Source organism: Tachysurus vachellii, chromosome 21 (assembly GCF_030014155.1).
Source record: "Tachysurus vachellii isolate PV-2020 chromosome 21, HZAU_Pvac_v1, whole genome shotgun sequence".
Lineage (NCBI taxonomy): Eukaryota > Metazoa > Chordata > Actinopteri > Siluriformes > Bagridae > Tachysurus > Tachysurus vachellii.
In genome coordinates this window covers 15,557,313-15,584,754 of record NC_083480.1, presented here as the reverse complement: position 1 = coordinate 15,584,754, position 27,442 = coordinate 15,557,313, and the positions used below count along the sequence as shown (strand labels likewise).

Here is a 27,442-nt window from a genome sequence, read left to right as displayed (position 1 = left end):
CATCACTGTTAGAGATGAGCTGTACTTACAATTTATAGAAACGGACCAAAAGAGGGGTGAGAAGCCCTTGATCATTTGAGGCGAATCTATTCTCTGATGCAGAAGGTGTTTGAAAAGATAGTGGTTGGCGCTGACACTCCGCTTCTCACGCAGTTTACCAGAGGGTATGAAGTCCTGATAGCCCAGATTCATCTTAAAATTTTGCTAACAGACTTGTCACAGTCTGACTTTATTTTAGTTTGCTTTTCAAACTAAGATCTTACAAGCATGACAAGCAGCTTAAAGAGAAATGCATGAATATTCGTTTAATTACACCTCCCATTAGAGCGCAGAGCCAAGTACATATTTCTGTTGATCAGAGATTGGCAGCAAACTAGGAAGCACATAAAAGAACTTGAAGCTGAGGTGACTAAAAGCAAAGCTGCAGAAGCAATCCTCAGTAAAGAATTTGGCATGTGATTGACCAGGCAAGTATACCTAAAAAGAAAATGAGAAAATAATATCAGCCATTGTATCCCATGCCACAAACTCTAGCTAATTCACTGACTATAAATCAGTTTTATCATCACTACAGTGAGGATTCTCATTATTGCAACAGTCACGAATCAAGTGAACACGGCCTTGGTGTAGCAAAACATGAGAAAAGGAGTACTTCAAACAAGTGACAATGCCTACTGCACATTTAAACATGGAGTAGTCTCCGTTTCAACACATCACATCACATAAGAAAACATCCCTTGTTGATTGGCTTTCAGTGTATATACTGTGTGTGTGTGTGTGTGTGTGTGTGTGTGTGTGTGTATATATATATATTTATACACCTGCTGAACCTGTTATTCAATGTGACTAAGAATGTGTTTTAACCTGTTGTACTTCTATAAAAATGAAAGTGAAATTCTGAAACTTTACAACCTTTTAAAAGTGCATCACACTCAACATCAAGAAATAGCAAGGACTGTTGAGTAAAGGTAAAGTAATTCTCCATTTTATAGAAAATAAATATAAACTTGTCTATTTATTACAATAGGACTTCTGCACAAAGTGAACTGACTATGTTTATCTGAGAAAAAAAACAAAAAACCTTGTTAAGTTTCTCCATTCGTTTTTCATGAACTAAATGTACACCCACAATGCAGCTTTTAGCACTCCGAGTAAATTAAAGGCGATTGTGCTTGTTTTTTCTTCCATTTTGTTTATCATGTGAGCTATTTGTTGGTGTGTGACATTTCAGCACAAGTTGACGTGTGTCGTGACATCACAGCAGAGGTTTAACACCTCTGAGGTTTAACAGAGGTGTGTGTATTTTAAATAAAAAATCACAACTAAGAATCAGCAATTCAGATTAATTTTCTCATGAACCCAATAACACACCTAAGCTACTTAATATGTATAGATGTACAACCCAACATTTTATACAGTGTACATTAAAAATGATTGATGAACTGATGCTTTGTCACTTCTTGGTCATGATCTTTTCATGAATCTGGACTAAATGAAGAATGTAAGGGATATGCTAAATTATAATGATATTCAGACCCTTTTTTATTATGAATTATTATTAATTATTAATATTATTATTATAGTCCTTCTGACACAAAGGTTTCCCAGACGGGCATTTAGTTCAAGAACACAGTAAATGGCAAAAAATTGTAGCGATGATGGTCTTGCATGAATGCAGCATTTTTTTGGTGTTTAAAGATGTATATGAATAATAAAATAAATAAACTTGTTTATGGTATGTGTGTGTTGTGGCTCTTCGATATCCATCTGAAGAACGAGTGCCATGGATCCTCCTCTTACACTAACAGAGGGAGACACTTTATCTGGACACAAGTAAGAGCCTCTGTATAAACAAATATTTGTCTGAAAATAAATTTACACAGTTTGTGTATTGGGGAATTATTTTAGCGCATTGATTTGGTGATACAATATTCTGCTTTAAATGTTATTTGAGCTGAAAGTTAGTATAATGGATACAAAATGTAGAAACTATTTAAAATCAGATGAGGTGAGCAAAAAGAACAGGAATTCAAACCAAAGTTGTTGAATCAAACCAAAGTTTTGGGGGGGAGAATCAATATTTGTTATTGATGTACATGAAGTAAAGACCACTGAAGTTTCACCAACCAGAAGGGGAAATGTATTTCTCTCATCAGAGCTGTACAAAATTAAATTAAATCAGTGCAGCAACTTTATTTGACCAGGCTTCTACATGCACACCTCCTCCGCGAGGCTTCCCGCAGACTTGGTATGCTGTGTGCCATTATATTTTAGGAGCGCAACTTTTAGATACTTAGTGGGAATAGAACTGAAAGTGGAAAGTGAGCACCCACGAGCTCCTACACCACAGCAAAATAATGTACTACAATAAGATTGTATTAAATGAATACGTAACAAAACAAATACAAAACAATTCACAGTATGAATAACAATTCAAACAGTGTAAAGACTAAACTTGAAAACCCTTCTAATTTAATAAAATGGGGAAAATATGATTTAAGAGAAACAAAATTGTATTGAGCCATAAAAAATAATTTTACTGTAGAATTACGAAGATATTTGTCAAATTCACTGTGTAATATAAGTCATCCAGAAAACAGTATAATTGTGCCAGGAGGCACAATTTAATCGATTATAAAATGGACCTTTAAAAATGTTACTTCATAAAACCATCTCCCATCAATTCAGTATGACCTACAGTACTCAATGATCAAAATAAAGATCATCCAATTCGACTGTGGACTCTTCAAATCTCTATATCTGTCAATAAACTTGCAACTTGAATCACTTTTTAATCCATTATGAAATGAACATTTCCAGATGTTAGTCGATCAAATCAAATCAGATCACTTAGGAATCCCCTCTTCTATGCTCACTAAAGCATCAATTATACTGTGGGATTTTGAAATAATAGCACTGTATCTTTCAATATAATTGTGGCAAGAGCCAATTTTCCATTTTTGAATGGACAGTTAAAATTGTTAATCAACCCAAGTCAGATCATTTCATTATGGCCAATTCTATTGTCACTATAATGATCAAGCATTTTTACTGTCGATTTTTTAATAATTGCTCTTCAAATTCACTGCATCTGTCAGAATAATTGTTTTTAATTAATAATACAATGTACATTTAAAATTGTTAGTTGGTCAATCCAACTCAGATCACTTCACTCAATTCTATGCTTACAATAAGATCAACTACTGTGGAATTTTGAAGTAATTTTCATTCAAAATCTCTATATCTGTTAATATAATTCAGCTGGAAGCTAATTTCGATCCATTATAAAAAATTTTTTTTTTTTAAATATTAGTAGATGTATCTGACTAAGATCACTTCCTGGCACAACTATTTTAACATATCGTCGCTGTCAGGCGGAATCCTCATATCTCCAAAACTGTTATTTTTCAGGAAATTAAAAAAACGCTGTACCTTATCTGCAGTGCACAGGGTTTAGTCCCCGTTGCAGTGGATTGTCTTGCGCTAAATTCCTGTCCTCAGACGAGCACCAGAACTAGCGGGGGTCAAGATTTTTTTTCTTTGAACCCAGTGTTTTGAAGACATTTACCTCAGAAGACGTGTTGATTTGTTGCGACTCTTCTTGAGGAGAAATATGCCGCGAATCTCTCCCGCGGAGTGAGGAAGAGGTGGACAGTTGAAGTGTCCAATGGAGTTAAGAGATTTGCGCTCAAGCTATTTTCAAGACTTTAGATTGGTTAATAACTTGTAAAAATAACAGACCCACGTGGGGACTGACCAATAGCACCGATATGTGAAAAAATATGAAATTGACCAAATTTGGACATACGAGGTTTCCGCCCGACAGCGACGATATGCAGTGACACTGAAGAGCAAATATTAAATTGGTTGATCTTTATTTTGAGCCTAGAGTAGGTCATGCTGAATATGGTTTTATCAGCAAACATTTTGAAATATACATTTTATAATGGATTAAAAAATGTCACCATTTTGAGAATAAAAGGTATACTTGATAATACCTCTCTGCTAACAATGCTTTTGATAAATGCCCGAAATGTTGGGCAGCTGTGCCCCAGTGATGTGTTTTCACTACCTTTTGTTGTGTCTTCTGGTCACACACTATGCAGTTGTTTAGTGCAGTTCATAAGGATGCTTTCTATGGTACAGCAATAGAAGTTAAACGCGATCTGATGAGCATCTTTACTTTCTTAAGTAATTTTCTCAGAATGTTGGCTGTTGTACCTTTTTGAGGCAAGAGGAGGGATGTTTCATCATCATCTCTGTCTTATCATAATCCAACCAATATTGTATCATATTCTAACTTGAATATAGAGTTGGCACGTGTGGTACACCAGAGCTTAGGATGGCAGTGGAGGAGGTGCTCTTACCAAGTATAATATACTGTGGTCTGTTGTTGAAAATGAAAGTTTAGATGCAGAGAGCTGTGTGAAGTTGCTATTTTCCAAATGACTGAGGGAAGAGTGAAGGACTGAGGTAATGGCTTCCTCTTTGTACTTGTTGCATACTAATGGGGATCCAATGATGGCTGAGCTAGGCTTTAAGATGAGAGTGGACCAGTTTCTCAAAACACTTGGCACTTGGCATGTGGCATAAACGATGGTGTAATAATGACTAGACAGATGTCATTGAGCACTGTTTCAGCTTTGTGCTTTGTTACTGGCACAACACTGCTGGTTTTGAAAAAGGTACAGACAACTGCATCAAATAACTACAACAAATAAGTCTGTGAACACTGTCAGGTGCTCCGGACATTCTCTGAGCACCCGGCCTGGGATGCCACTGGGGCTAGCAACCTTGCATATGCCAACAATGGCCATCCACTGTAGTGAGAATATCTGAGCTCCTCAAAAGCCCACTTTATGGCCAGGGCTTCCCGTTCCACTTCAGAGTAGCATTTTTGGCAGCTTCTGACTGATGTACTGAGGTGTCTGTCTGCACTACGAAGGGGAGAGTAAAGTGGGAGCGGACTGGTGAGGGCTTCCTGGAGCTGTTGGAATGGCCATTCCGTCTCTCTGGTCTATTTCACTCGGTCCAGTTGGCCTTTCTTTGAAGGACTGAGAGGGGTAGACTTTAGAAAAGAAGTTAAGGTAGTATCCTGCCAACCCCAAAAAGGCATGCACCTGTTTCTTGGTTGAAGGACGAAAGTAACCACAGATGACTTTTTTCCTGAGGCATCAGGAGACCCTGGCCGATGTGCTACCCGGTTGGCCCAACTAGCCTTCCGGAGAGTTCCCTGGACCTCCCAAGGTCATGCAAGTGGTTTGACCAGGTGAAGTAATGTATAATCACGTCATCTCCATAGGCAGCATATTGTCGGTGTGGTCATAGCGCGATATCCATTAGCCATTGGACTTTTGCAGGCACTCTGTGGAGCCCAAACAGTAGAACCTAGTACTGCCAGTGGCCTGTGGCAATCCTGAAGATGGTCTTTTCTTTCGCCTCTGAAGCCAATGCAACTTGCCAGTATCCTTTTTTTAACTTCAGTGTGGGTATATGCTGGGCTTTTTCTAGCCTTTCCACCAGGTCAAGGGAGCAGGTTGAAGTTGAAGTGATTGACCAGGAAGTAATTGCTGGAGCAGAGGGTGCAGTAAGGCTGTGGCACCACTTTGATGCTTCTCTGGCCCAATGTCAGGGGACCCAATATAGCCGCTGGTTGACCACCAATACACCAATCCTGTGTCAATCCTCGGGAGGTTTTTTGTTAAATAAATGAAATTACCATGAAATTAGACAAGGAATCTGCTGACTTTCAGTGCTCAAAATTAAGTAGACACACATTCAGAAACTGCTTTTGACTGACCCTAATTTCCTTATCTAGACCATTTTATAAAATATAAGTATTATCCAATGTTGTGCAAAAGGATAGCATTTTTTAACATAGATAACATATAATTCTAATAAATGTTGTGTGTGTAACTGACAAGTCTTCATCCTTCTTTTGGTTAAAAAAAAAAAGTCAGTTTCAAAAACAAAAATTATTTGCCCTACAGACACAGGAAACAGAATTGTTGTTTTAGATGTGATTTCCATATACAACCAAAGTTGTATATTGTTTTTCAGTGTAACCCAGGTAAGGAGACCAGACTCACCACTACCCAGCTGTGTCTCCATGAAGAGTGATATGTCTATGGATCTTCCTCTTGTATTTAAAGATGATACGCATTCACCTGGTAACAGGTAATAGTGACTTTTCATAAACTTTGTCAAGTCATGTCATAAAACATGTGCATTATTCAGTGTTGTGCAGAAGTATATATACACAATATATATTTAAAATAGATGTTTATCCTGTAGTAAAACACCCCAACTATCCCTAAAAGCTTGGAGTTAGTTTTCAAGTCAAGTCAAGAAGCTTTTTTTTTTTTCATTTCAACCATATATAGCTGACGCAGTACACAGTGAAATGAGACAATGTTTGTCCAGTATCATGGTTCCACCAGTTCTGTCAGTTTCTGCTGTTGGGATGGAGTAAATTCAGTCAGTCATTGGGCCAATGTATGCTCCACAGGATTTGTGTGGTTAACATGTTGCAGGTGGTAGGTCTTGCCAGTCCTACCTTCTCTAGGACTATCAACGGGACCTGCCACTAAAATTTGTAGGCCGCATTGGCGACAAGAAGCAGTACTTTGTCTCCAGGTGTAAACTTTTTTAGCTGTGCTGGTTGGTTGTATATCCATTGTTGCTCCAATTGGGTTGCTTCCAGATGATACCTGACAATGATCTACGTCCACAGTGGGTGCCCTATTGGCACTGGGCACATGCAAGCCACACTCTGTGAGCCATGGTCTGTTAGCACGGGGAAGGGTGGGAACGTCAGGCTTAGTAGGAAGACAGGCTGCTTTAGTCCCGCTCGTTCCCCTTGGCCAATGTCCAGGTTAGCTAGGGCACCTTCTAAGGACTTCAGCATTTTTCTGGTGGTGGGACCCCAGAGCCCAATGACCTTATGCTCCTTGTGAAGAAGAGCTTGCCGGAATGGTCCATGACCAGCTGGTCCACCACTTCAACCGCTGTCAAAACGGTACCAAACGGTATGCAGTAGGGTACCATTTGGGCCCTGGGAATAACATGGGCTGATAGGACTTCTTATGAAACTTGGCCACAGCATTTATGGGGAACCAGCAGCAGCACACCAGAATGTCTTGCATTTACATTTAGCACATAATAAGCCATATGGGCCTCCCCAGAGAGCAATAGAGCCTACGGGCCAGTCCTCTCTACGGGTAACATGCTCAAAAGTCTGAAGATAGGCTTTGACGCCATCATCCCCACTTACCTTAGAGAGGGCCCACCAGACCTAACAGCCAGGATTGGAGAGAGAAGTAGTGGCAGCCAGCAAGAGTTTCTTTATTGCCGTCAGTCCAGTGGTCAGATTTGTCGGCTCTTGGCCAGCTCCTTGGTCACTGCCTTTTGCTGTAAGCTGGATTCCATGATGTGCTTGAAAAACTGCTCCATTAAGAAAGGTGGCTATGGGTGCTGTGTTCTATACCCGCATTCTCCACCACTGTAGAAACTCACTAACGGTGGAACACAGATGGAGCCAGGTCAAGTTGCATGGTATCAACAATGATTTGTTTACACTTGGTGAACAGAAAGTATATGTTGGCTGCAAACAGTTAGAAATACACCCAATTGCATTTAAGGAAAACCTGTAACATCAAGTAAATATCACTTAGCTTTAACAATGGTGGCATAGAGTAGAGCTGGTTTAGGGACCGTGACAGGACCCAGGAGGCTTACGGTATTCATAGATAATTCTGATTTTTTTTTTTTTAATAAATTAAATTACCTTGAAATCAGACAAGGGGACCCAATATCCCCGCTGCTTGACCACCAATACACCAATCCTGTGTCAATCCTCTGGAGTTTTTTTTTTAATAAATGAAATTACCATGAAATTAGACAAGGAATCTGCTGACTTTCAGTGCACAAAATTAAGTAGACACACATTCAGAAACTGCTTTTGACTGACCCTTATTTCCTTCTCTAGACCATTTTATAAAATACAAGTATTATCAAATGTTGTGCAAAAGGATAGCATTTTTTAACATAGATAACATATAATTCTAATAAATGTTGTGTGTGTAACTGACAAGTCTTCATCCTTCTTTTGGTTCATGTTGAAGTCGAAAAAAATGTCGGTTTCAAAAACAAAAATTATTTGCCCTACAGACACAGGAAACAGAATTGTTGTTTTAGATGTGATTTCCATTGTCTGTTAATGTTAATGAAAATTTAAGAAACAAATAAAGTTGTATATTGTTTTTCAGTGTAACCCAGGTAAGGAGACCAGACTCACCATTACCCAGCTGTGTCTCCATGAAGAGTGATATGTCTATGGATCATCCTCTTGTATTTAAAGATGATAAGCATTCACCTGGTAACAGGTAATAGTGACTTTTCATAAACTTTGTCAAGTTACTTACTTACTTACTTACTTGTGACTTGCACATGCGTGACTTACTCCCACCTCTGCTATCCTGTAGTAAAACACCCCAACTATCCCTAAAAGCTTGGAGTTAGTTTTCAAGTCAAGTCAGGAAGCTTTTTTTTTTTTCATTTCAACCATATATAGCTGACACAGTACACAGTGAAATGAGACGATGTTTCTCCAGTATCATGGTGCTACATAAAACAAAGACAGAGCTAAGGCCTTAAGTAAGTCAGTTCTAGCCACAAAAAGTGCAAATATTGCAAGACAAAAGACAAAAAGAGAGTGCAAGACAAAAGACAGTGCAAACAACTACATGTTATACTGTATATTGCATTTGCAGAAATACTGAAATAAACACTTAATATAATAGCAGCAGTTATATGTGGTATTGTAATGAATTGTACAAAACGGCAATTGACTGAATTGTGCAAGACAGCATGTGTTAAGTGTTAAACTAGAGTGGATCATCCAGTCCACAAATTTTATCTGGCACAGGTTTTTTACCTGGTGCCCTTCCTGATGCAACCCTCCAATTATATTTGGGCTTGGGACTGGCACTGAGATTTAGCCCAGCAGTTGCTGGGAGAGTGCAGGATCCTGCCGCTGATCCACCAGGGGACCTATGACATCTTGATACAATATTCTGTTTTATTGGTTATTTGTTGGTTAAACAATTACAGTGGATAAACAAAATACAAAGCTATAAACAGTGTCATATTAATCCCATGCCAAATGGCCAAATCGTCTGTGTTTTCCAGTGACAGTGTTATTATGTAGGCTTTGTAGAAGCCAACATTCTGTTTTCCTATTTAAGCGTAGACAAAAATTTATAAAATTTAATTGCGGCCTAGGGCTTTCGAGCCACATGCACCAAATTCGGATATGGTATAGACCCTGGTCTGAAGTTTGTTGCTATTACTTTTCTAAGCGATCGGAGTACCGGTACTTCCGGTACCGGGTCTCAAAGTGGCCTTTTTCCCCATAGACTCCCATTATAAATTTTGGAGGTTTATAACTCGGTGAGCTTTCGAATTATCTACACCAAACTCGGCCAGCTCCTTTAGGGTGATACTCTGAACAAAGGTTTAAATTGGTGTACCGACTGGCCTTTCGGTTGTGCCACAGCCCCGCCCCCAATATATGCAAAATCAAAAAACTTTTTACAACATGGACATGTGACATATCAAAACACTCAGAACAATGAGGGAAACTTCCTCACATCTATTCAGAATGTCACATGAAAATCAAAAATTAGCACAACATGAACATGTGACATATCAAAACACTCAGCCCAATGAGGGGAACTTCCTCAGGAGTATTTGGATGACGTCACATGCTCGTCTCCACTTGCCTCCAAATGTTTTGGCACCCTATCTTTCTGTCCACTTGCCTCCAAAAAGCACCGGCCTTTGCGAATACTTACCTCATCAAAGCCAACATCAAAGTTTGTCGCGACGAACTTTACAAATTGAAATTGTAAAAAATAACTAAATTTGTCTAAAAATTAATATTGTTGTTTAGTGTAACCCAGGTAAAGGGACCAGACACACCGTTACCCAGCTGTGTGTCCATGAAAACTGATATGTCTATGGATCTTCCTCTTGTATTCAAAGATGGAGAGTTCTCATCTGGACACAGGTAATAATGCCTCTGAGCTTTTTATTTGCTTGTATGTGCAACAGATTTCCAGAGTTCTCTCAGGAAACCTCATTTAGGACAACAGTAAGAGTTTTACTTCTGATTAGGATAAAAGTGAAACTCTTACTGTTGTACTCAATTATTGTACTCAAATATTGAATTAAAAGCAAACAATGAGTTTGTGTTGTGTCTCTCAGCAAGAGTCATTCAAACTTAACTTTTTCTGTCAAGCAGCAGAGGCAGTTGCAGTTAAAAAGCTTTATTGACAAACCTCAAAAAGTACGATGGTTTATTGGTTAACAAACAGACAATCAGACAAAACTAGGCAAAGATTAAGGCTTGGCACATCCAGAAAGAATATAGTATTCAATACTTCAGGTTTGCTGTTTGTTTAAAGTCTGTATTTATACACAGTGTCCTGCAGAGTAATGGAAGCAGAAAGGATGGGAAGATCAAAGATCCAGGGTAACTTAACTCAAGAAGAATTACAGACATTGTGCTTGATATCTCACACCACATGTCTGTTACCATTTTACAGATGTAAGGATGTAACTACTGAATCTCAGCTTCAAAAGAGATGCAGGTCAAATCTGCTAAAGAGATTTCAGCACGTGTATGAGGTGATAACAAACCAGGGAAACCCAACACTTCTCAATGAGATCTACACAGAGCTCTACATCACAGAAGGAGACAGAGGAAAAGTCAATAATGAACATGAGTTGAAACAGATTGAGGCAGCATCCAGGAGAGCAGCAACAGAGGAAACACCGATCAAATGCAGTGACATCTTTAAGCCCTTATCCGAAGAAGACAAACCCATCAGGAGCGTTCTGACAAAGGGAGTCGCCGGCATTGGAAAAACAGTCTCTGTGCAGAAATTTATTCTAGACTGGGCTGAAGGGAAAACAAATCAGGATGTTCATCTCATATTTCCGCTTCCTTTCAGAGAGCTCAACCTAATGAAGGATCAAACAATGAGTCTGATGGAGCTTCTTCATTTCTATTTTAAGGAGATAAAAGAAACAAACATTTCCAGCCCGCACAAAGTTCTGTTTATTTTTGATGGTTTGGATGAGTGTCGTTTCCCTCTGGACTTCCAGAACACTGTGAGATTGTGTGATGTATCTGAATCAGCATCAGTGAGCGTGCTGCTGATAAACCTGATCAAAGGGAATCTGCTTCCTTCTGCTCTCATCTGGATCACCTCCAGACCTGCAGCAGCTGATCAAATCCCCTCTGAGTGGTTAAATCGAGTCACAGAGGTACAAGGGTTCAATGACCCACAGAAGGAGGAATATTTCAGGAAGAGGATTAGCGATCAGAGCCTGAGCAACAGAATCATCACACACCTGAAGTCATTAAGAAGCCTCTACATCATGTGCCACATCCCAGTCTTCTGTTGGATTTCAGCCACTGTTCTAGAGAGACTGTTTTGTGAAGCAGAGAGTGGAGAGATCCCCAAGACTCTGACTCAAATGTACACACACTTCCTCATCATTCAGACAAACATCATCAAGAAAAAGTACACAGAGAGCAGAGAGACAGATAAAATAATGGTTCTGAAACTGGGTAACCTGGCTTTTAAGCAGCTAATGAAAGGCAACCTGATCTTCTATGAGGAAGACCTGATGGAGTGTGGCATCGATGTGACAGAAGCATCAGTGTATTCAGGTGTGTGTACACAGATCTTCAGAGAGGAGTTTGGGCTTCACCAGAGTCAAGTGTACTGCTTTGTTCATCTGAGCATTCAGGAGCACCTCGCAGCTCTGTATGTGCACCTGACATTCATGAATGAAAAGAGAAATGTCTTTAAAAAGACAACAAACATATTGAGGCTGAAGTGTACAATCTCAGATGTACACAAGAGTGCTGTAGATCAGGTTTTACAGAATGAAAATGGACATCTGGATCTGTTCCTTCGCTTTCTTCTGGGTCTTTCACTGAAGTCCAATCAGATTCTCTTACAAACCATAGTGAGTCACAGAACACGTATTTCCCAAAGTAACCAGAAAACAGTTAATTACATCAAGGAGAAGATCAGAGAGAATCCCTCAACAGAGAAATCCATCAATCTGTTCCACTGTCTGAATGAACTGGAAGATCATTCTCTAGTTGAGGAAATCCAACGCTACCTGCAGTCTGAAGATTTTCAGCAAACTGAACTTTCTCCTTCTCAGTGGTCAGCTGTGGTGTTTGTGTTGCTGACATCAGTGCAGGAACAGGACGTGTTTGTTCTGAAAAAATACATTAACAAACACCATAAATCAGACAAGATTCTTTTGAAGCTCCTGCCTGTGGTTGCAGCTTCCAGAAAAGCTGAGTAAGTAATGCTGAATAAATTTACAACATTCTGACAGCATACGTGCAAAAAACAAGAATATTGACAGACCTTAAAAAGATAACATAAGTGAAGTATGTTAACTATACGGCCAAATGTATGTGCATCCCTGATCATCGTCATCATTCAAGGTCAGAGAGGCTAGATTGAGATGGTTTGGACATATGCTTAGGAAGGAGGTTTATATTGTTAGAAGAATTTTGGAGCTGCCAGGTAGGATGTCAACTGGAAGGCAAAAGAGGAGATATACGGATGTGTTAAAAGAGACATGACATGACATTAATTGGTGCGAGAGTAGAGGATGCCAAGGATAGAGTTAGCTGAAAATGCTGTGGAACTGGAAAAAGCAGAAGTTAAAAGCAGAAGAGCACTTTTAACTTTTATGTGCTGCCGCAAAGCAGCCTTGTAAAATAAAGTGTTAGATAATATTAGAGTAAAATAGGGGAAAACGGTTTTGCAATGCAGACCAACATGCAGCAGTGAAACTGAAATAATGTGAAATTGATTATTTTACTATTAACTGTAAAGTATATAATTCATCTAACATTAAAATGTCCATCAAACAAGTTCCTGTTATCACTAAAGATTTAACTGCACCAGCTGCTTTTCCTCTTTTGATAAGACAATAATTGCAGCAGGGGGGCACGGTGGCTTAGTGGTTAGCACGTTCGCCTCACACCTCCAGGGTTGGGGTTCGATTCCCGCCTCCACCTTGTGTGTGTGGAGTTTGCATGTTCTCCCCGTGCCTCGGGGGTTTCCTCCGGGTACTCCGGATTCCTCCCCCGGTCCAAAGACATGCATGGTAGGTTGATTGGCATCTCTGGAAAATTGTCCCTAGTGTGTGATTGCGTGAGTGAATGAGAGTGTGTGTGCCCTGCGATGGGTTGGCACTCCGTCCAGGGTGTATCCTGCCTAGATGCCCAATGACGCCTGAGATTACGACTTACACAAGTAAGTAAGGCACAGGCTCCCCGTGACCCGAGGTAGTTCGGATAAGCGGTAGAAGATGAGTGAATGAATGAATGAATAATTGCAGCATTGCGCCACAAAGAAACTACAAAGTTTATCACAAATGGTTTAAATGTTGTGTAAATATCTCCTTACAAACACACCACTTACTCCACTTGTCTGTGTTCATCACATTACATTTTATTTCTAGCGATTGCACTGAAACTGTAGAGGCCATATTATTCAGTATAATGACACTTTCATGTCGGTTCATTACAACCACAAAGTTCCCCACTTAAAAAAATAATAAGACAAAAAAGCACAAAGCATATTATATTAAAAAGCAGAAGGTGTAAAGTTCTCTACTGTGAAAAACTTGAAGGCTCCTTTCATTAGTCTGAAATAAATTACATCATGCGGAAATCTATACCATGCCACCATTATATACTGGTTATAGTTTTAATGATTTTTCTTTTATAAAAGCACATTTTAAATGTATCCATGTTTAACCTCATGTTAATAATCCAGTAGTACTATAATAGTAACCAATGTAAATAGTCTAGGAATCTAGTTACTGTGAATGAGCTGGTGATCTAGAAATGATTATTAGAACAAGTGCATGTCAGAGCTGCTGTTAATTAATCAACACGTCTGATCAAAATCTAAAATTATGTGTTCTGTGGTATAAATGTCTCCTATCTTCATTCAGTAAACACACATTACACAACAAATATATCACAGTATGTTGAACCATGTTTGCACAATTCCTTTTATTTAAGAATCATAAGATATTGTGATATTGCACACGTTTATTGCATTTTCTTCTTTCCTTTAGCTTTAAAAATTGTGGTCTAAATGAGGGCTGTTGTGCAGCTTTGGTCTCGGTGCTCAGCTCTGAATCCTCTAATCTAAGAGAACTGGATCTGTCTGAGAATAAACTCAGAGACTCGGAAGTGAAGAGTCTCTCCGCTGTACTGGAGAATCCTCACTGTAAACTGGAGACACTGAGGTAAGATCATCTCTCTGAGAGTCACATGACTTGATCCTCAGTAACACACATTTACTGTAGCATTTCTTAAATAAGTTTTATGGTTGTACATGAAACATAAACATGTCTTTTTCTCTGAGCCTTTTTTTTTGTGGTGGAGAGGGGATGCTGGAGGATCCTGGTTGCTCAGGATAGAGGAGTTGACTGACTCCACACTGACATTTCCAGTCTCTCAATGTCCATGACAGAGTTTTCAAACCATTCTGCATCCCATATGTCCTCAAATCTTTATAAAAAAAACATTATTAATTGAAATTGGCCAGTTTATTGTCAGTTTAATTCCTCTGACAACTGCAATTGTACAAAATTTCAGAAGACAATGTCAGAATGGAGCAGTTGCTCATCTGTCAAGGCTGCAATTGGGACATTGTAAAATACTTAACATGGCTTAATGTACTAAACGACGACCAGGAAAACTCTTCTCTCGTGTTTATCTCGTCATTAACCTGACCCATTGATACGTTCTACAGTAAATATAGGCAGAAAGTATCCATGACTTTTGAGAACCAAATCTCTCACAGAATGAGTTTATGTCTGTCTAGCATTCAGATAATCGTCTTATCTGTTTTCCTGTAAATAGTATGCTTCATTAATGAAGTGTGTATTAGATTTGGTCTTTTATCATCACTGTTATTCCTCAGAGATTTACAGTGATTAAATCATCACAAAGCCATCTATCGTTCAGCAGACACTTTTTCCATGCTAATGTTTTTCGATATTTGAAGTATTGATGGAGATTTTATGAGCTAACAAATTCTGTGGACACTTTTTTTGAGCTTGTTGTGGAAGTTTGGAGAAAACAGGACACTGGTGGATGTGGACAAGAGTAAAAAGGTTTACAGTTTATTGTACTGCTTTGCAACAGGACCCAACACTCTCGAATTTGTTACACTGAGTTTGTATAAAGATGATTCAAACAAAGAGACAAGGAAGACAAACGTTGTCATTCACTACATTACACTGCCTGATCAGGCAAGGTGCAACCTTGAGTCTGACCAAGCTGGTTAAGGCCTTGAGTCTCACCACCTCATTTTCAGAGCATTCTGACCATCTATCAGCTTGTGCAAACAATCTCTAGTCACAAACATTCTCTGGTCACGTACACAGATGGGGAGAACTTCTTCCTTTATAATTTTCCACCAGAGATTTTAAAGATAATTTGCATTTTCAGCAGCTGTATTTGTACATATTTTGATGAGCTAAACCTTTTTATCTAAATTGTGTTTTATATATACATATATATCGTCGCTGTCAGGCGGAATCCTCGTATCTCCAAAACCGTTATTTTTCAGGAAATTAAAAAAACGCTGTACCTTATCTGCAGTACACAGGGTTTAGTCCGCGTTGCAGTGGATTGTTTTGCGCTAAATTTCTGTCCTCAGACGAGCACCAGAACTAGCGGGGGTCAAGATTTTTTTTCTTTGAGCCCAGTGTTTTAAGACATTTACCTCAGAAGACGTGTTGATTCGTTGCGACTCTTCTTGAGGAGAAATATGCTGTGAAGCTCTCCCGCAGAGTGAGGAAGAGGTGGACAGTTGAAGTGTCCAATGGAGTTATGAGATTTGCGCTCAAGCTATTTTCAAGACTTTAGATTGGTTAATAACTTGTAAAAATAACAGACCCACGTGGGGACTGACCAATAGCATCGATATGTGAAAAAATATGAAATTGACCAAATTTGGACATACGAGGTTTCCGCCCGACAGCGACGATATTCACGCTCCTTCAGGACTGTGATGTCATCACTACAAGTGTTAAATCAGAATTAAAGACTACAGTGACTCTTTAATGAAAAAGTTCCTGCTGAACTGAAGCAGTGTTAAATAATGTTTAAAGACTGCAGTGACTGTGCAAAAATATAGAAAAAGTTTCACAAACCTTCATGGTTTACTCTATCTATCTGTTTGTCTGTATTTTAGCTGTATTTTTATTGGTGCTATACAGTTTATACAACATGGATGGACTCGATTAGGACTGTGATGTCATCACTACAAGTGTTAAATCATAATTAAAGACTGCAGTGACTCTTTAATGAAAAGGTTCCTGCTGAACTGATCTGTGTCCTTAACTGAGAGAGTGAAGAGTGTCATTGTTTCTCTGCAGGTTGTGTGATTGTTGTGTCTCAGAAGAAGGCTGTGCTGCTCTGACTTCAGCTCTGAGATCGAACCCCTCACACCTGAGAGAACTGGATCTGTCTGAGAATAAACTCAGAGACTCAGGAGTGAAGAGTCTCTCTGCTGTACTAAAGAATCCTCACTGTAAACTGGAGACACTGAGGTAAGATCATCTCTCTGAGGGTCACATGACCTGATCCTCAGTAAGACACATTCTCTAATAGTTTCTCTGCACACTGATGAATCATAATGTGCTCGTTTTGGAAGTTTGAGGTTGTAAAAAGTATGTTTTAAAGAAACATATTTGCTTTACAGCAAATAATCAGAATGAATTAAAGTACTATAGCAATGTTTAAAAGTTTAGAAATAATTTTCTTTATTTCTACAGTAATATGAACAAAAACATCAGATTTTCACACAAGTCCTAAAGGTAGACAGTAACAGAATCCACTTAAACAAGTGAGAAAAATATTATGCTTGGTCATTCATTTACTGAGGAAAAAGATCTAGTATTACATATCTGTTAGTGACAAAATATGTGAATCTCAAGGATAAGCAGTTAATTTAAAGGTGAAAAGAAAGGGGATCTATTAAAAAATAATCTTCACAAAACATATTTGTGGACGTTTATTATAGAAACAAATTAGATTCATGGAAATCTCATAAAAAGTTTTTGATGCTCATCAGGCTGGAAAAGATTACATAATCAAAAGTAAAGAGTTTAGACTTAACCAACCCTCCCCAGGAGTGGATGACCATCGAAGATCACTCCAAGAGCCAGATGTGTAATAATCCACATGGGCACAAAGGAACCAAAAGTAACTTCTAAACAACTAAAGGCCTCTCTTACATTGGCCAATTTTAATTTTCACGAGTCCACCATCAGCAGAACACTGAACAATGTGCATGGCAGGGTTACAAGGTTACTGCTCCATAGGAAGAACATTGCCCATCTGTAGATTGCTAAAGAGCACATGGACAAATATTTTGTGGTCAGTTAAGACCAAAATAGACTTTTTTTAGTTTAAATGAGAGCCATTGTGTTTGTAGAAAGGACAATACTGCATTCCAGCATAAGAACATTTTCCTATCTGTGAAACATGTTGATGATTTGATGGAACCATGAATTATGAATGATAGTAGGACATTATAAAGGAAAATGTCACATATTCTGCACTGAGACTCAAGAGAACGTGGGTCATGAAGCAAGACATTGGCCTCTAGCATAAAAGTTGTTTTAGCAAAAACTGTATAAAGAGGAATAAAGGTGACATTTTGGAATGTTCAAGTGAAAGTCATGAATTTGTCAGGGGTGGCAGGCGAGGATCCAATTGCAAGACACAGAACAGATTTCAAATTAAGAGTCTTTAATGTGAACTGGCTTAAAACCGGGGATGCACAGTTTGATATTACAGACAGTCCAAAAAACCAAAACACAGGATCACGGGGCAATGCAGGGCAAACATCAAATGTCAGAAACAGTCAAAAAAATACAAAACCAGAAACTGAGCAGTACAGGGCAGGTAAAAAACAGCAACTAGAAAAACAAACAGGGTCCAACCAGGCAGAAGTATGATAGGGCAGGCAAAATCAGTTACCAGGAACAGCCAGAGACAAAACCAGACACAGCAGGAGCAGGAACAATGGCAGGATGACTAGACAGGTGCACTAGGCAGAACTATCTGTAGGCAGCATCCTTATCTAGTGCCTGGTCACATAAAATGGCTGCTGCCATGGAAATGAGAACCCAATATGCCTTCCGGCCTCGGAGCTGAAGTCACAGAAACTGGAAGTGAGCATCGTGAATGGAGAAATGTGAGGAGAGGTGCTGACAGAACTTAATATAAAAAATGTTGTGGAAGGATCATAAGGAAGTGGTTCATGTGGGGAAACCCACTAACATTCCAAAAGCTGCTCTGTACTGAGGAATGGGTTAAAATTCTTACAAGCCAATGTGTAAGACTGATCAACAGTTACAGGAAATGTTTAGTTACTGTACAGTTGTTGCTGCACAAGAGGATCACAGCAGATACTGAAATTAAAGTTTCACATAATTTTACCACTCACATATATGAAATATTGGATCATTTTCCTCAAATAATAAATAACAGTATAATATTTTTGTCTCATTTGTTTAATTGGGTTCTCTTTGTCTAGTGTTAGGACTTCTGATGATGTCAAATTTATGTAAAAATATAGAAAAAAGTTTGACAAACTTTCATGGTTCACTTTATTTATCTGTCTGTTTGTCTGTATTTTAGCTGTATTTTTCTTGGTGCTATACAGTTTATACAACACGGATGGACTCACACTCGATTAGGACTGTGATGTCATCACTACAAGTGTTAAATCATAATTAAAGGCTGCAGTGACTCTTTAATGAAACTGCTGAACTGATCTGTGTCCTGAACTGAGAGAGTGAAGAGTGTCATTGTCTCTCTGCAGGTTGCGTAATTGTTGTGTCTCAGATGAAGGCTGTGCTGCTCTGACTTCAGCTCTGAGATCCAACCCCTCACACCTGAGAGAACTGGATCTGTCTGAGAATAACCTTAGAGACTTTGGAATAAAGAGTCTCTCTGCTGTACTTGAGAATCCTCATTGTAACATGGAGACACTGAGGTAAGATCATCTCTCTGAGGGTCACATGACCTGATCCTCTATAATAGTTTGACTGCACACTGATGAATCAAATTCATTATCTGGGATTCACAGCACCAGTATGTTTGCCAGGTTTACATCATAATGTGCTAGATTTGGAAGGTTCCGGTGGTAAAAACAGTTTGTAGAGTTTTTTGGCTGATTTTTAAAGAATATGATATTTTGCTGTAAAAAAAAAAAAAAGTAATCAGAATTAATTCAAACCAATTTCTAAATTTTCCAGCAAATGGAACATTAAATGTAGACAATCTAGATGTATCTACAATTTACAGAACCATTTCTGATTTCTACAAAAGTCCAAAAAGGCCATAAGATTTTGTTGTTGTTGTTGTTGTTGTTGAGTTGTTTCATTTTATTTTTCAAAAATTTGTCTGTTTGTCTGTGTATTTAGCTGTATTTTTATCTGTGCTATACAATTTATACAACTAAGAAATATTCGTGCTCATTCGTGACTGTGATGTCATCACTATACTGTAAGTGTTAAATAATAATTAAAGTTTGTTTGTGTAGGTTGTGTAATTGTGGTGTCTCAGATGAAGGCTGTGCTGCACTGAATTCAGCTCTGACATCAAACCCTTCACACCTGAGAGAACTGGATCTGTCTGGGAACAACCTCAGAGATTCAGGAGTGAAGAGTCTCTCTGCTGTGTTGGAGAATCCTCATTGTAAACTGGAGACACTAAGGTAAAAAAAAAAAAAATTATATGCCAAAAATGTAAATTTCAGATGTTGTTTAGAAGTCTTAAATAGTGTTTTATAGACTGCAGTGACTCGTTCATGAAAAAGTTAGTGCTGAACTGATCTGTGTGTCCTGAACTGAGAGATAAAGAGTGTGTCATTGTCTCTCTGCAGGTTGTGTAATTGTCTTGTCACAGCTGAAGGCTGTGCTGCTCTGAGTTCAGTTCTGAGCTCAAACCCCTCACACATGAGAGAAATGGATCTGTCAAAGAATAATATTGGAGACTCAGAAGTAAAGAGTCTATCTGCTGTACTGGAGAATCCTCATTGTAAACTGGAGATACTGAGGTAAGATCATCACTCTGGGAGTCACATGACCTGCTCCAATAGTTTCACTGCACACTGATTAATCTAATTCCTTATTATCTGGGAGTACCTGGGAATCACAGAACCAGTACAGTTATCAGTTTTGCATCATAATGTGCTAGTTTTAATAGGTTTATGGTGTAAGCGGTTGGTAAAATGTATGCGCTGATTTTTTTTTTTAATGTAAGAAAAAAAGATTTTCTTACATTTTTGCTGTAAAGCAAATAATTAGGATTAAATCAAAACAATTTTCTAAAATTATTTGCAAATTGAATGTTCAAATGCAGACAATCTAGATGTATCTACAATGTACAAAACCATTTCTTCTTTCTACAGAAATCCAGAGAGGCCATTAGTTTTTTTGTTTTGTTTTGTTTTGTTTTTAAATCTTAAACCTAACAAAGTCGTTTTATAGCAACTTGTATGAAATGATAACTTTTTTTCTCATGATGTTAAGATGGCAAAATGTCACATGTGCCATAAACTGAATCTCTAGAGAACATGGGTCATGAAGAAAGGCAACGACCCCAAGCACGCAAGTCGTTTTACGAGGAATATACTGTAGGAATGGCCAAGTAGAAGTTGTGAACTTAATGTAATAAATGTTGTGGAAGGACCTAAAGGAAGTGGTTCATGTGAGGAAACCCACTAACATCCCAGATGCTGTTCTGTACTTAGGAATGGGTTCAAATTTCTCCAAGCCGTTGTGCAGGACTGATCGACGGTTACAGGAAATGTTTAGTTACAGTTATTGCTGCACAAGAGGATCACAGCAGATACTGAAAGCGAAGTTTCATACTTTTACCACTCACAGATATGAAATATTGGATCATTTTCCTCAAATAATAAACAAACCTATAATCTTTAGGTCATATTTATGCAAAAATAAAGAAAAGGGTTCACAAACCTTCAAGCTTCACTCTGCCTGTCAGTCTGTGAATTTAGCTATATTTTTATCAGTGCTGTACAGTTTATACACCAAAGATGCATTCGCATTAATTACTAATTTGGTTGTTAAAAAAAAAAAAACTGAAAAAATAATTTACTTTATTAAATTGTGTACATGGGGGCACGGTGGCTTACTGGTTAGCACGTTTGCCTCACACCTCCAGGGTTGGGGGTTCGATTCCCGCCTCCGCCTTGTGTATGTGGAGTTTGCATGTTCTCCCCGTGCCTCGGGGGTTTCCTCCGGGTACTCCGGTTTCCTCCCCCGGTCCAAAGACATGCATGGTAGGTTGATTGGCATCTCTGGAAAATTGTCTGTAGTGTGAGATTGCGTGAGTGAATGAGTGTGTGTGTGTGTGCCCTGCGATGGGTGCCCTGCGTTTCCAGGGTGTATCCTGCCTTGATGCCCGATGACGCCTAAGATAGGCACAGGCTCCCCGTGACCCGAGCTAGCTCGGATAAGCAGTAGAAGATGAATGAAGATGAATTGTGTACATTCTGTGATCTACCTGATTTAACTGAGTTGCATTTACAAAACAATGGCACAAGTGTTCTTACTAAGAACTGGATGATACTCTAAAAGTGATGAAGAATCCATGAGGAAAATGGTCTAAGAGACTGACGAGCAATTGGAGCAATTGTTCTTTATTCTCTGTGTCCTGAATTGAAAGAGTGAAGTGTGTGTCATTGTCTCTCTGCAGGTTGTGTAACTGTAAAATCTCAGATGAAGGCTGTGCTGCACTGACTTCAGCTCTGAGATCAAACCCCTCACACCTGAGAGAACTGGATCTGTCTAGGAATAAACTCAGAGACTCAGGAATGAAAAGTCTCTCTGCTGTACTGGAGAATCCTCACTGTAAACTGGAGACACTGAGGTAAGATCTCCCTGAGCGTCACATGACCTGATCCTCAGTAACACACATTCTCTAATAGTGAGTCTGAAGCAGAGGTTTTAGGATCAGCATCAAATATCTTGAGGAGGAAAATCATTTCATTTCCGAACACATGATGTATTTTTCCTGATCTGATCTGGTCTGATTTATGTGTTCAGTGTGTGGAGTAGTAGAAACAGATCAGGGTGTAGTTTCTGAAAATCATCACAGTACAAAGATCATTGTTTAATGATAAAGTAAGCATCGCTTTGAACACACTCTCTCCCAGCTACAGTCATCTTTGTAGAAATTTAGAATTTCGGATTGACACAAAACAATCGTCTTTTTTTTTATCTTCTTCTGAGAGAGATTAACATTTAAGATGGCTTTTATACACCAATCTAACATTTACATATTTACAAACAAGTGTTCAACTCCCCACCCTAAAACCTCAAACTCTATTCAGTCTGTTCTCAATTTTGATTCCATGTTAGCAAAAGCAAGTAGAAGTCTGTAAATCAAAGTTGTAATAGGCTGAGCTTATAGATCCCAGTATTTGTCTAGTGTTTGCTCAGGATCTTTGACTTTTCAATCTATTCCCATGTGTAAAATAGAGAAGGCTTTGAAATGTCAGAAAACTGTCATATACTGTACATCTTGTCCACAACTGAATGGTCCAGCTGATTGTAGGCTCTCTGTTGGGGGCGCTGGCCTTCATCCAAATGCTCTTTCACAATGGGCCAAACATGGTCGATTCATGCATGCATGTCCTGGATGAAATCAATAATCAGTCACTGGAATGGGGAGGGTTGCTAATCCAATGCCAGGCCACATCCAGCAGTCCCTGAGGTCACCGCCTGAAGAGGCGCTTGAAAGAAGTAAAGCCAGATTATGCTTGTCATGTGTTTGACTTGCAACAGCTGACACAGATCCACAAGAGTTTAGATATAATGGGAGTAGCTTTTGGTGTGTGAGAACATCCTTTATGAGCCTGACATGGCTGAAGAGCATGAAGAGCTACCTGCCTATATTTTGGGAGGTGGCCTTCCAAAGTGGGACCACCTCGGGGTACCCGAATGGTGTAATCCACAATGGTGAGGATGTACTCATGGCATGGGCTCGTTCCGAGAAGGGGCGGATCTCCAATTTTCTCCACTCCCTGACCATCACTGGCTCCAGTTGTCGTTAGGGCCGTTGGTGGCAGGGATTGGGCCAGAATTCTTTCTGTGCATCTTGGCCAATCTCCAGGCTAGCCATGGCACATTCCAGGGCATTTTGGAACTCTTTCCCGGAAAGGGCATTTGTGACTTTTGCCTGTGCCATCCACCGTAGCAGCGCATGGCCTGTGACTAGGGTAAAGTGGCAGCTGGACAGTGTAACTGTCGTCATCATGATTACATTTAAAACACACCCTCACACACTTTTTCCCCCACCTTATTCTTGATAAAGATTCTGTATGTCCCAGTAATTAAAGACTGTAGTGACTCTTTGATAAAGTTCCTGCTGAACTGATCTGTCTGAGAGAGTGAAGTGTGTGTCATTGTCTCTCTGCAGGTTGTGTATTTGTGAAATCTCTGATGAAGGCTGTGCTGCACTGACTTCAGCTCTGAGATCAAACCCCTCACACCTAAGAGAACTGGATCTGTCTAGGAATAAACTCAGAGACTCAGGAGTAAAGAGTCTTTCTGCTGTACTGAAGAATCCTCACTGTAAACTGGAGACACTGAGGTAAGATCATCTCTGAAGGATTGTAACCGAAGAAGTGGCTTTAAGTTCAGTATCAATTATTCTGAGGAAAATCTTTTCCTTTCAATGCATGTTTAATCTTTCCCCCAAATTCCTAATCTGATCACATTGTTTATGGAATAAAATAAGCTAAGCAGCGTTGAGTTTCCCAAAATCCCAGCACAAAGATCATACACAACTGCTATGGATACCCATGTAAACTTAGCCATGATTGTTCTTGTAAATTAGATTAAATTGAATGTAACACACACACACACACACACATACAAAAATTGTCATTGTCTCTCTGCAGGTTGCGTAATTGTGAAATCTCAGATGAAGGCTGTGCTGCTCTGACTTCAGCTCTGAGCTCAAACCCTTCACACCTGAGAGAACTAGATCTGGCTGTGAATGACGTCAAAGACTCAGGAATGAATCAGCTCTTTAGTCTTAAACTACAGAACCTGAGGTAATTTACAAGTATTTCTTTCATTCATTCATTCATTCATTCATTCATTCATTCATTCATTCATCTTCTACCGCTTATCCAAACTACCTCGGGTCACGGGGAGCCTGTGCCTATCTCAGGCGTCATTGGGCATCAAGGCAGGATACACCCTGGACGGAGTGCCAACCCATCGCAGGGCACACAGACTCTCATTCACTCACGCAATCACACACTAGGGACAATTTTCCAGAGATGCCAATCAACCTACCATGCATGTCTTTGGACCGGGGAGGAAACCGGAGTACCCGGAGGAAACCCCCGAGGCACGGGGAGAACATGCAAACTCCACACACACAAGGTGGAGGTGGGAATCGAACCCCGACCCTGGAGGTGTGAGGTGAACGTGCTAACCACTAAGCCACCGTGTCCCCCGTACAAGTATTTCAAATAAACAAAAATAAAATACAAAAGTATATGATGGTTTATGTTTAACAAATAAGTTTCAATAACCTGGTCCTATTTCTTTAAACAGTAACTGATTTTAAACTGATTTTAAAACGGTCCAAAGACATGCATGGTAGGTTGATTGGCATCTCTGGAAAATTGTCCGTAGTGTGTGATTGCGTGAGTGAATGAGAGTGTGTGTGCCCTGTGATGGGTTGGCACTCCGTCCAGGGTGTATCCTGGATGCCTGATGACGCCTGAGATAGGCACAGGCTCCCCGTGACCCGAGGTAGTTCGGATAAGCGGTAGAAAATGAATGAATGATTTTAAACTGGTTTATATTTAGTGAGTTATTGTTGTTTTTTTTTTTACTTTTAGGTTGTGAAGAAGTTATGTGAACTGGCAGTTTTTCTTGGATCTCATCAATAAGAAGTTTCCGCCTACAGAGCTGTGGCTCACTTGTTGTGTGTTTTGTTTTTATCTCGTGTGTGTGTGTGTGTGTGTGTGTGTGTGTGTGTGTGTGTGTGTGTGTGTGTGTGTGTGTGTGAGTATTCCTAATAATGTGGACAGTGAGTGTATATACTGTATGTGTACTACTACTGCATAATTTAAAAAAATAGCCAAACTATACACACACTTGCTTTCATAAACATCTCATCACATGCTATTCTCTTCTGCCTATTTGAATTGACACACAAAAATATATAAACATTAAAACGAGAAAACGTAAAAGGCATCCATCGTCGTTTATTTCTTACAAACATCAAACTGAAATTTACATGAAGCTCTTTATTACTCTATAATAAATAAAAAATAAATGATTCTGTTATAAAACAAATATCAAAACTCATCTGCAAATTCAGAAACACATGGAGGTTTCCACTGAGAAAGTCTCAGTCTTTAATGAACATCACAAGCTCATTGCTGATTGCTTACAGTCCATCTGGAAGTGTCTCGGTTCACAAGTAACTGGGTTTATTGACCTCTGAGCTAACCTGAGGTCAACACACCAATCTTATAAAAATAAACCTTTTATGGATTTTCTTATTTTATGTGTTGTTAATTAAAACAACCGTTATAATTACAGCTTCCTTAATCCTTAATCATCACCACACAGTGAGGAGCTCACATTCAAAAAATGTTAAGGAGCATTTTTCAAAATTATTTTAAGGTAAGTTTTTTAAGGTAAGACCACTAAAGACAGATTCACAAATAACCTGCCTGATCTGTCTCAACTTCTTACTATACACTTAAACACAAACGATCTAGATGAAATGACTAATAGCATAGGCGCTATCTTCACTAGCACATTATACACTGTTACCCCCATCAGATTAAAGAAGGTTAGATGCAAATCACCTGCACCATAGTATAATAGTTATATTCCCACCATTAAGAGAGCCACATGTAACACTGAAAGCCCTAGCAGCTTTTAGTGCCTGTTTATAGCTGGACATACTGTCCTTGTATAAGAATTTGCACTAAAAGCTGCTATGGCTGGGAACCCGAGCAAACTCATAGAAATTAGCCAAAACTATCCCAGGTTCTCATTTAGCACAGTGGCTAGATTAACAAAAAACAGAGATCTGAACACACTATCACTTCCATCACAGTTCAGAAGTGAGGACTTTATGAGATTCTTCACTGATAAAACTGAAAGTATTAGGAACAAATTTGATGTTCAACCCCTGACAGCGGGGGCTTAGTGGTTAGCATGTTCTCCTCACACCTCCAGGGTTGGGGGTTCGATTCCTGCCTCCGCCTTGTGTGTGTGGAGTTTGCATGTTCTCCCCGTGCCTCGGGGGTTTCCTCCCCTGGTCCAAAGACATGCATGGTAGGTTGACTGGCATCTCTGGAAAATTGTCCGTAGTGTGTGATTGCCCTGCGATGAGTTGGCACTCCGTCCAGGGTGTATCCTTCCTTGATGCCCGATGACGCCTGAGATAGGCACAGGCTCCCCGTGACCCGAGGTAGTTCAGATAAGCGGTAGAAAATGAGAGTGAGAACCCCTGACAGCATCTCATGACCCAGTCTCAGCGAAAGCTCTACACTCACAACTACAGTGCTTTATAAATATAGGACAGGAAGAGCTAGATAAACTTATTACTACAGCTACAACAACAACATGTGTGTTAGATCCTATTCCAACTAAATGACTGAAAGAAGTGTTACATACAGCTAGTGAGCTTCTTCTTAATAAAAATTAACTCCTTTTTAGGTCACATCCCTGAATCCTTCAAGTTGGCAGTTATTAACCGTGATGGAGGTAACGAATTACATCTATTCATGTTACAGTAATTAAGTAAATTTTTTGAGTATTTGTAATTTTATGAGTATATTTTAAGTTTGTAATTAAGTAAAAATTAAGCTAAGTAATTTAATTCAATTTAAATTAATATTTCAACCACTGAGCGGCATTTCGGTAGCCAATAAAAATATCTCATCTTAACGGACCAATGAAAAGCCTCGTATTTGAACCGAAAAACAAATCTCCCGCCACCGCAGATTTCCCTGAGCTGACTGTAATCGTACAGTGAAGAGGTTACCGAATGAAGGTTTGGGACACACAGAGATTCAAAGACAGCAACGATGATGAATGAAAAGAATGCAGAAATGTCGACGAAACAGAGGAGGATGAGTGTCCATGGCCACACCTGGACAAGCTGTTCACCTATAGAGTTGCTGATGCCCTCTAATAGCGTGCTGAATACCCCGACTAGATTAATAGCAAGTTAATACTGTTGACAAAGTTTCATAAGTGTTTTTAGTGTCTTTAATATAATGTGTTT

General features: G+C 39.3%; 2 protein-coding genes across 4 annotated transcripts in view; one reads left to right on the top strand and one right to left on the bottom strand.

Moving 5' to 3' along the window:
- Positions 1-27,442, bottom strand: part of LOC132864072 (zinc finger protein 354C-like) — a 232,810-nt gene that overhangs the window by 171,823 nt on the left and 33,545 nt on the right. The window lies entirely within an intron of this gene.
- On the top strand, positions 879-27,238 carry LOC132864062 (NACHT, LRR and PYD domains-containing protein 12-like). 3 transcript variants are annotated; one of them, XM_060897285.1, is made up of 17 exons: positions 879-968; positions 1,774-1,833; positions 6,061-6,177; positions 8,268-8,384; positions 9,953-10,069; positions 10,484-10,534; positions 10,608-12,389; positions 14,191-14,364; positions 16,507-16,680; positions 18,963-19,136; positions 19,686-19,859; positions 20,028-20,201; positions 21,866-22,039; positions 23,591-23,764; positions 24,075-24,230; positions 26,872-26,919; positions 27,159-27,238. In XM_060897285.1, exons 2-16 carry the CDS (start codon positions 1,784-1,786, stop codon positions 26,882-26,884), a joined length of 3,621 nt encoding a protein of 1,206 aa, XP_060753268.1. In that variant the 5' UTR covers positions 879-968; positions 1,774-1,783; the 3' UTR covers positions 26,885-26,919; positions 27,159-27,238. The 3 variants fall into 3 exon arrangements, with proteins under 3 accessions (XP_060753268.1, XP_060753270.1, XP_060753269.1); XM_060897287.1 differs by lacking the exon at positions 10,484-10,534; XM_060897286.1 differs by lacking the exons at positions 26,872-26,919; positions 27,159-27,238 and adding an exon at positions 25,032-25,162.

What these genes read in the sequence shown, in the direction of transcription:
- LOC132864062 (XM_060897285.1), top strand. Translation starts at nt 1,784, where the DNA reads ATGGATCCTCCTCTTACACTAACAGAGGGAGACACTTTATCTGGACAC. An exon ending in ACGCATTCACCTGGTAACAG is followed by an intron (nt 6,178 to 8,267) that starts GTAATAGTGACT and finishes ATTGTTTTTCAG; the next exon opens with TGTAACCCAGGTAAGGAGAC. An exon ending in TGTAAACTGGAGACACTGAG is followed by an intron (nt 14,365 to 16,506) that starts GTAAGATCATCT and finishes GTTTCTCTGCAG; the next exon opens with GTTGTGTGATTGTTGTGTCT.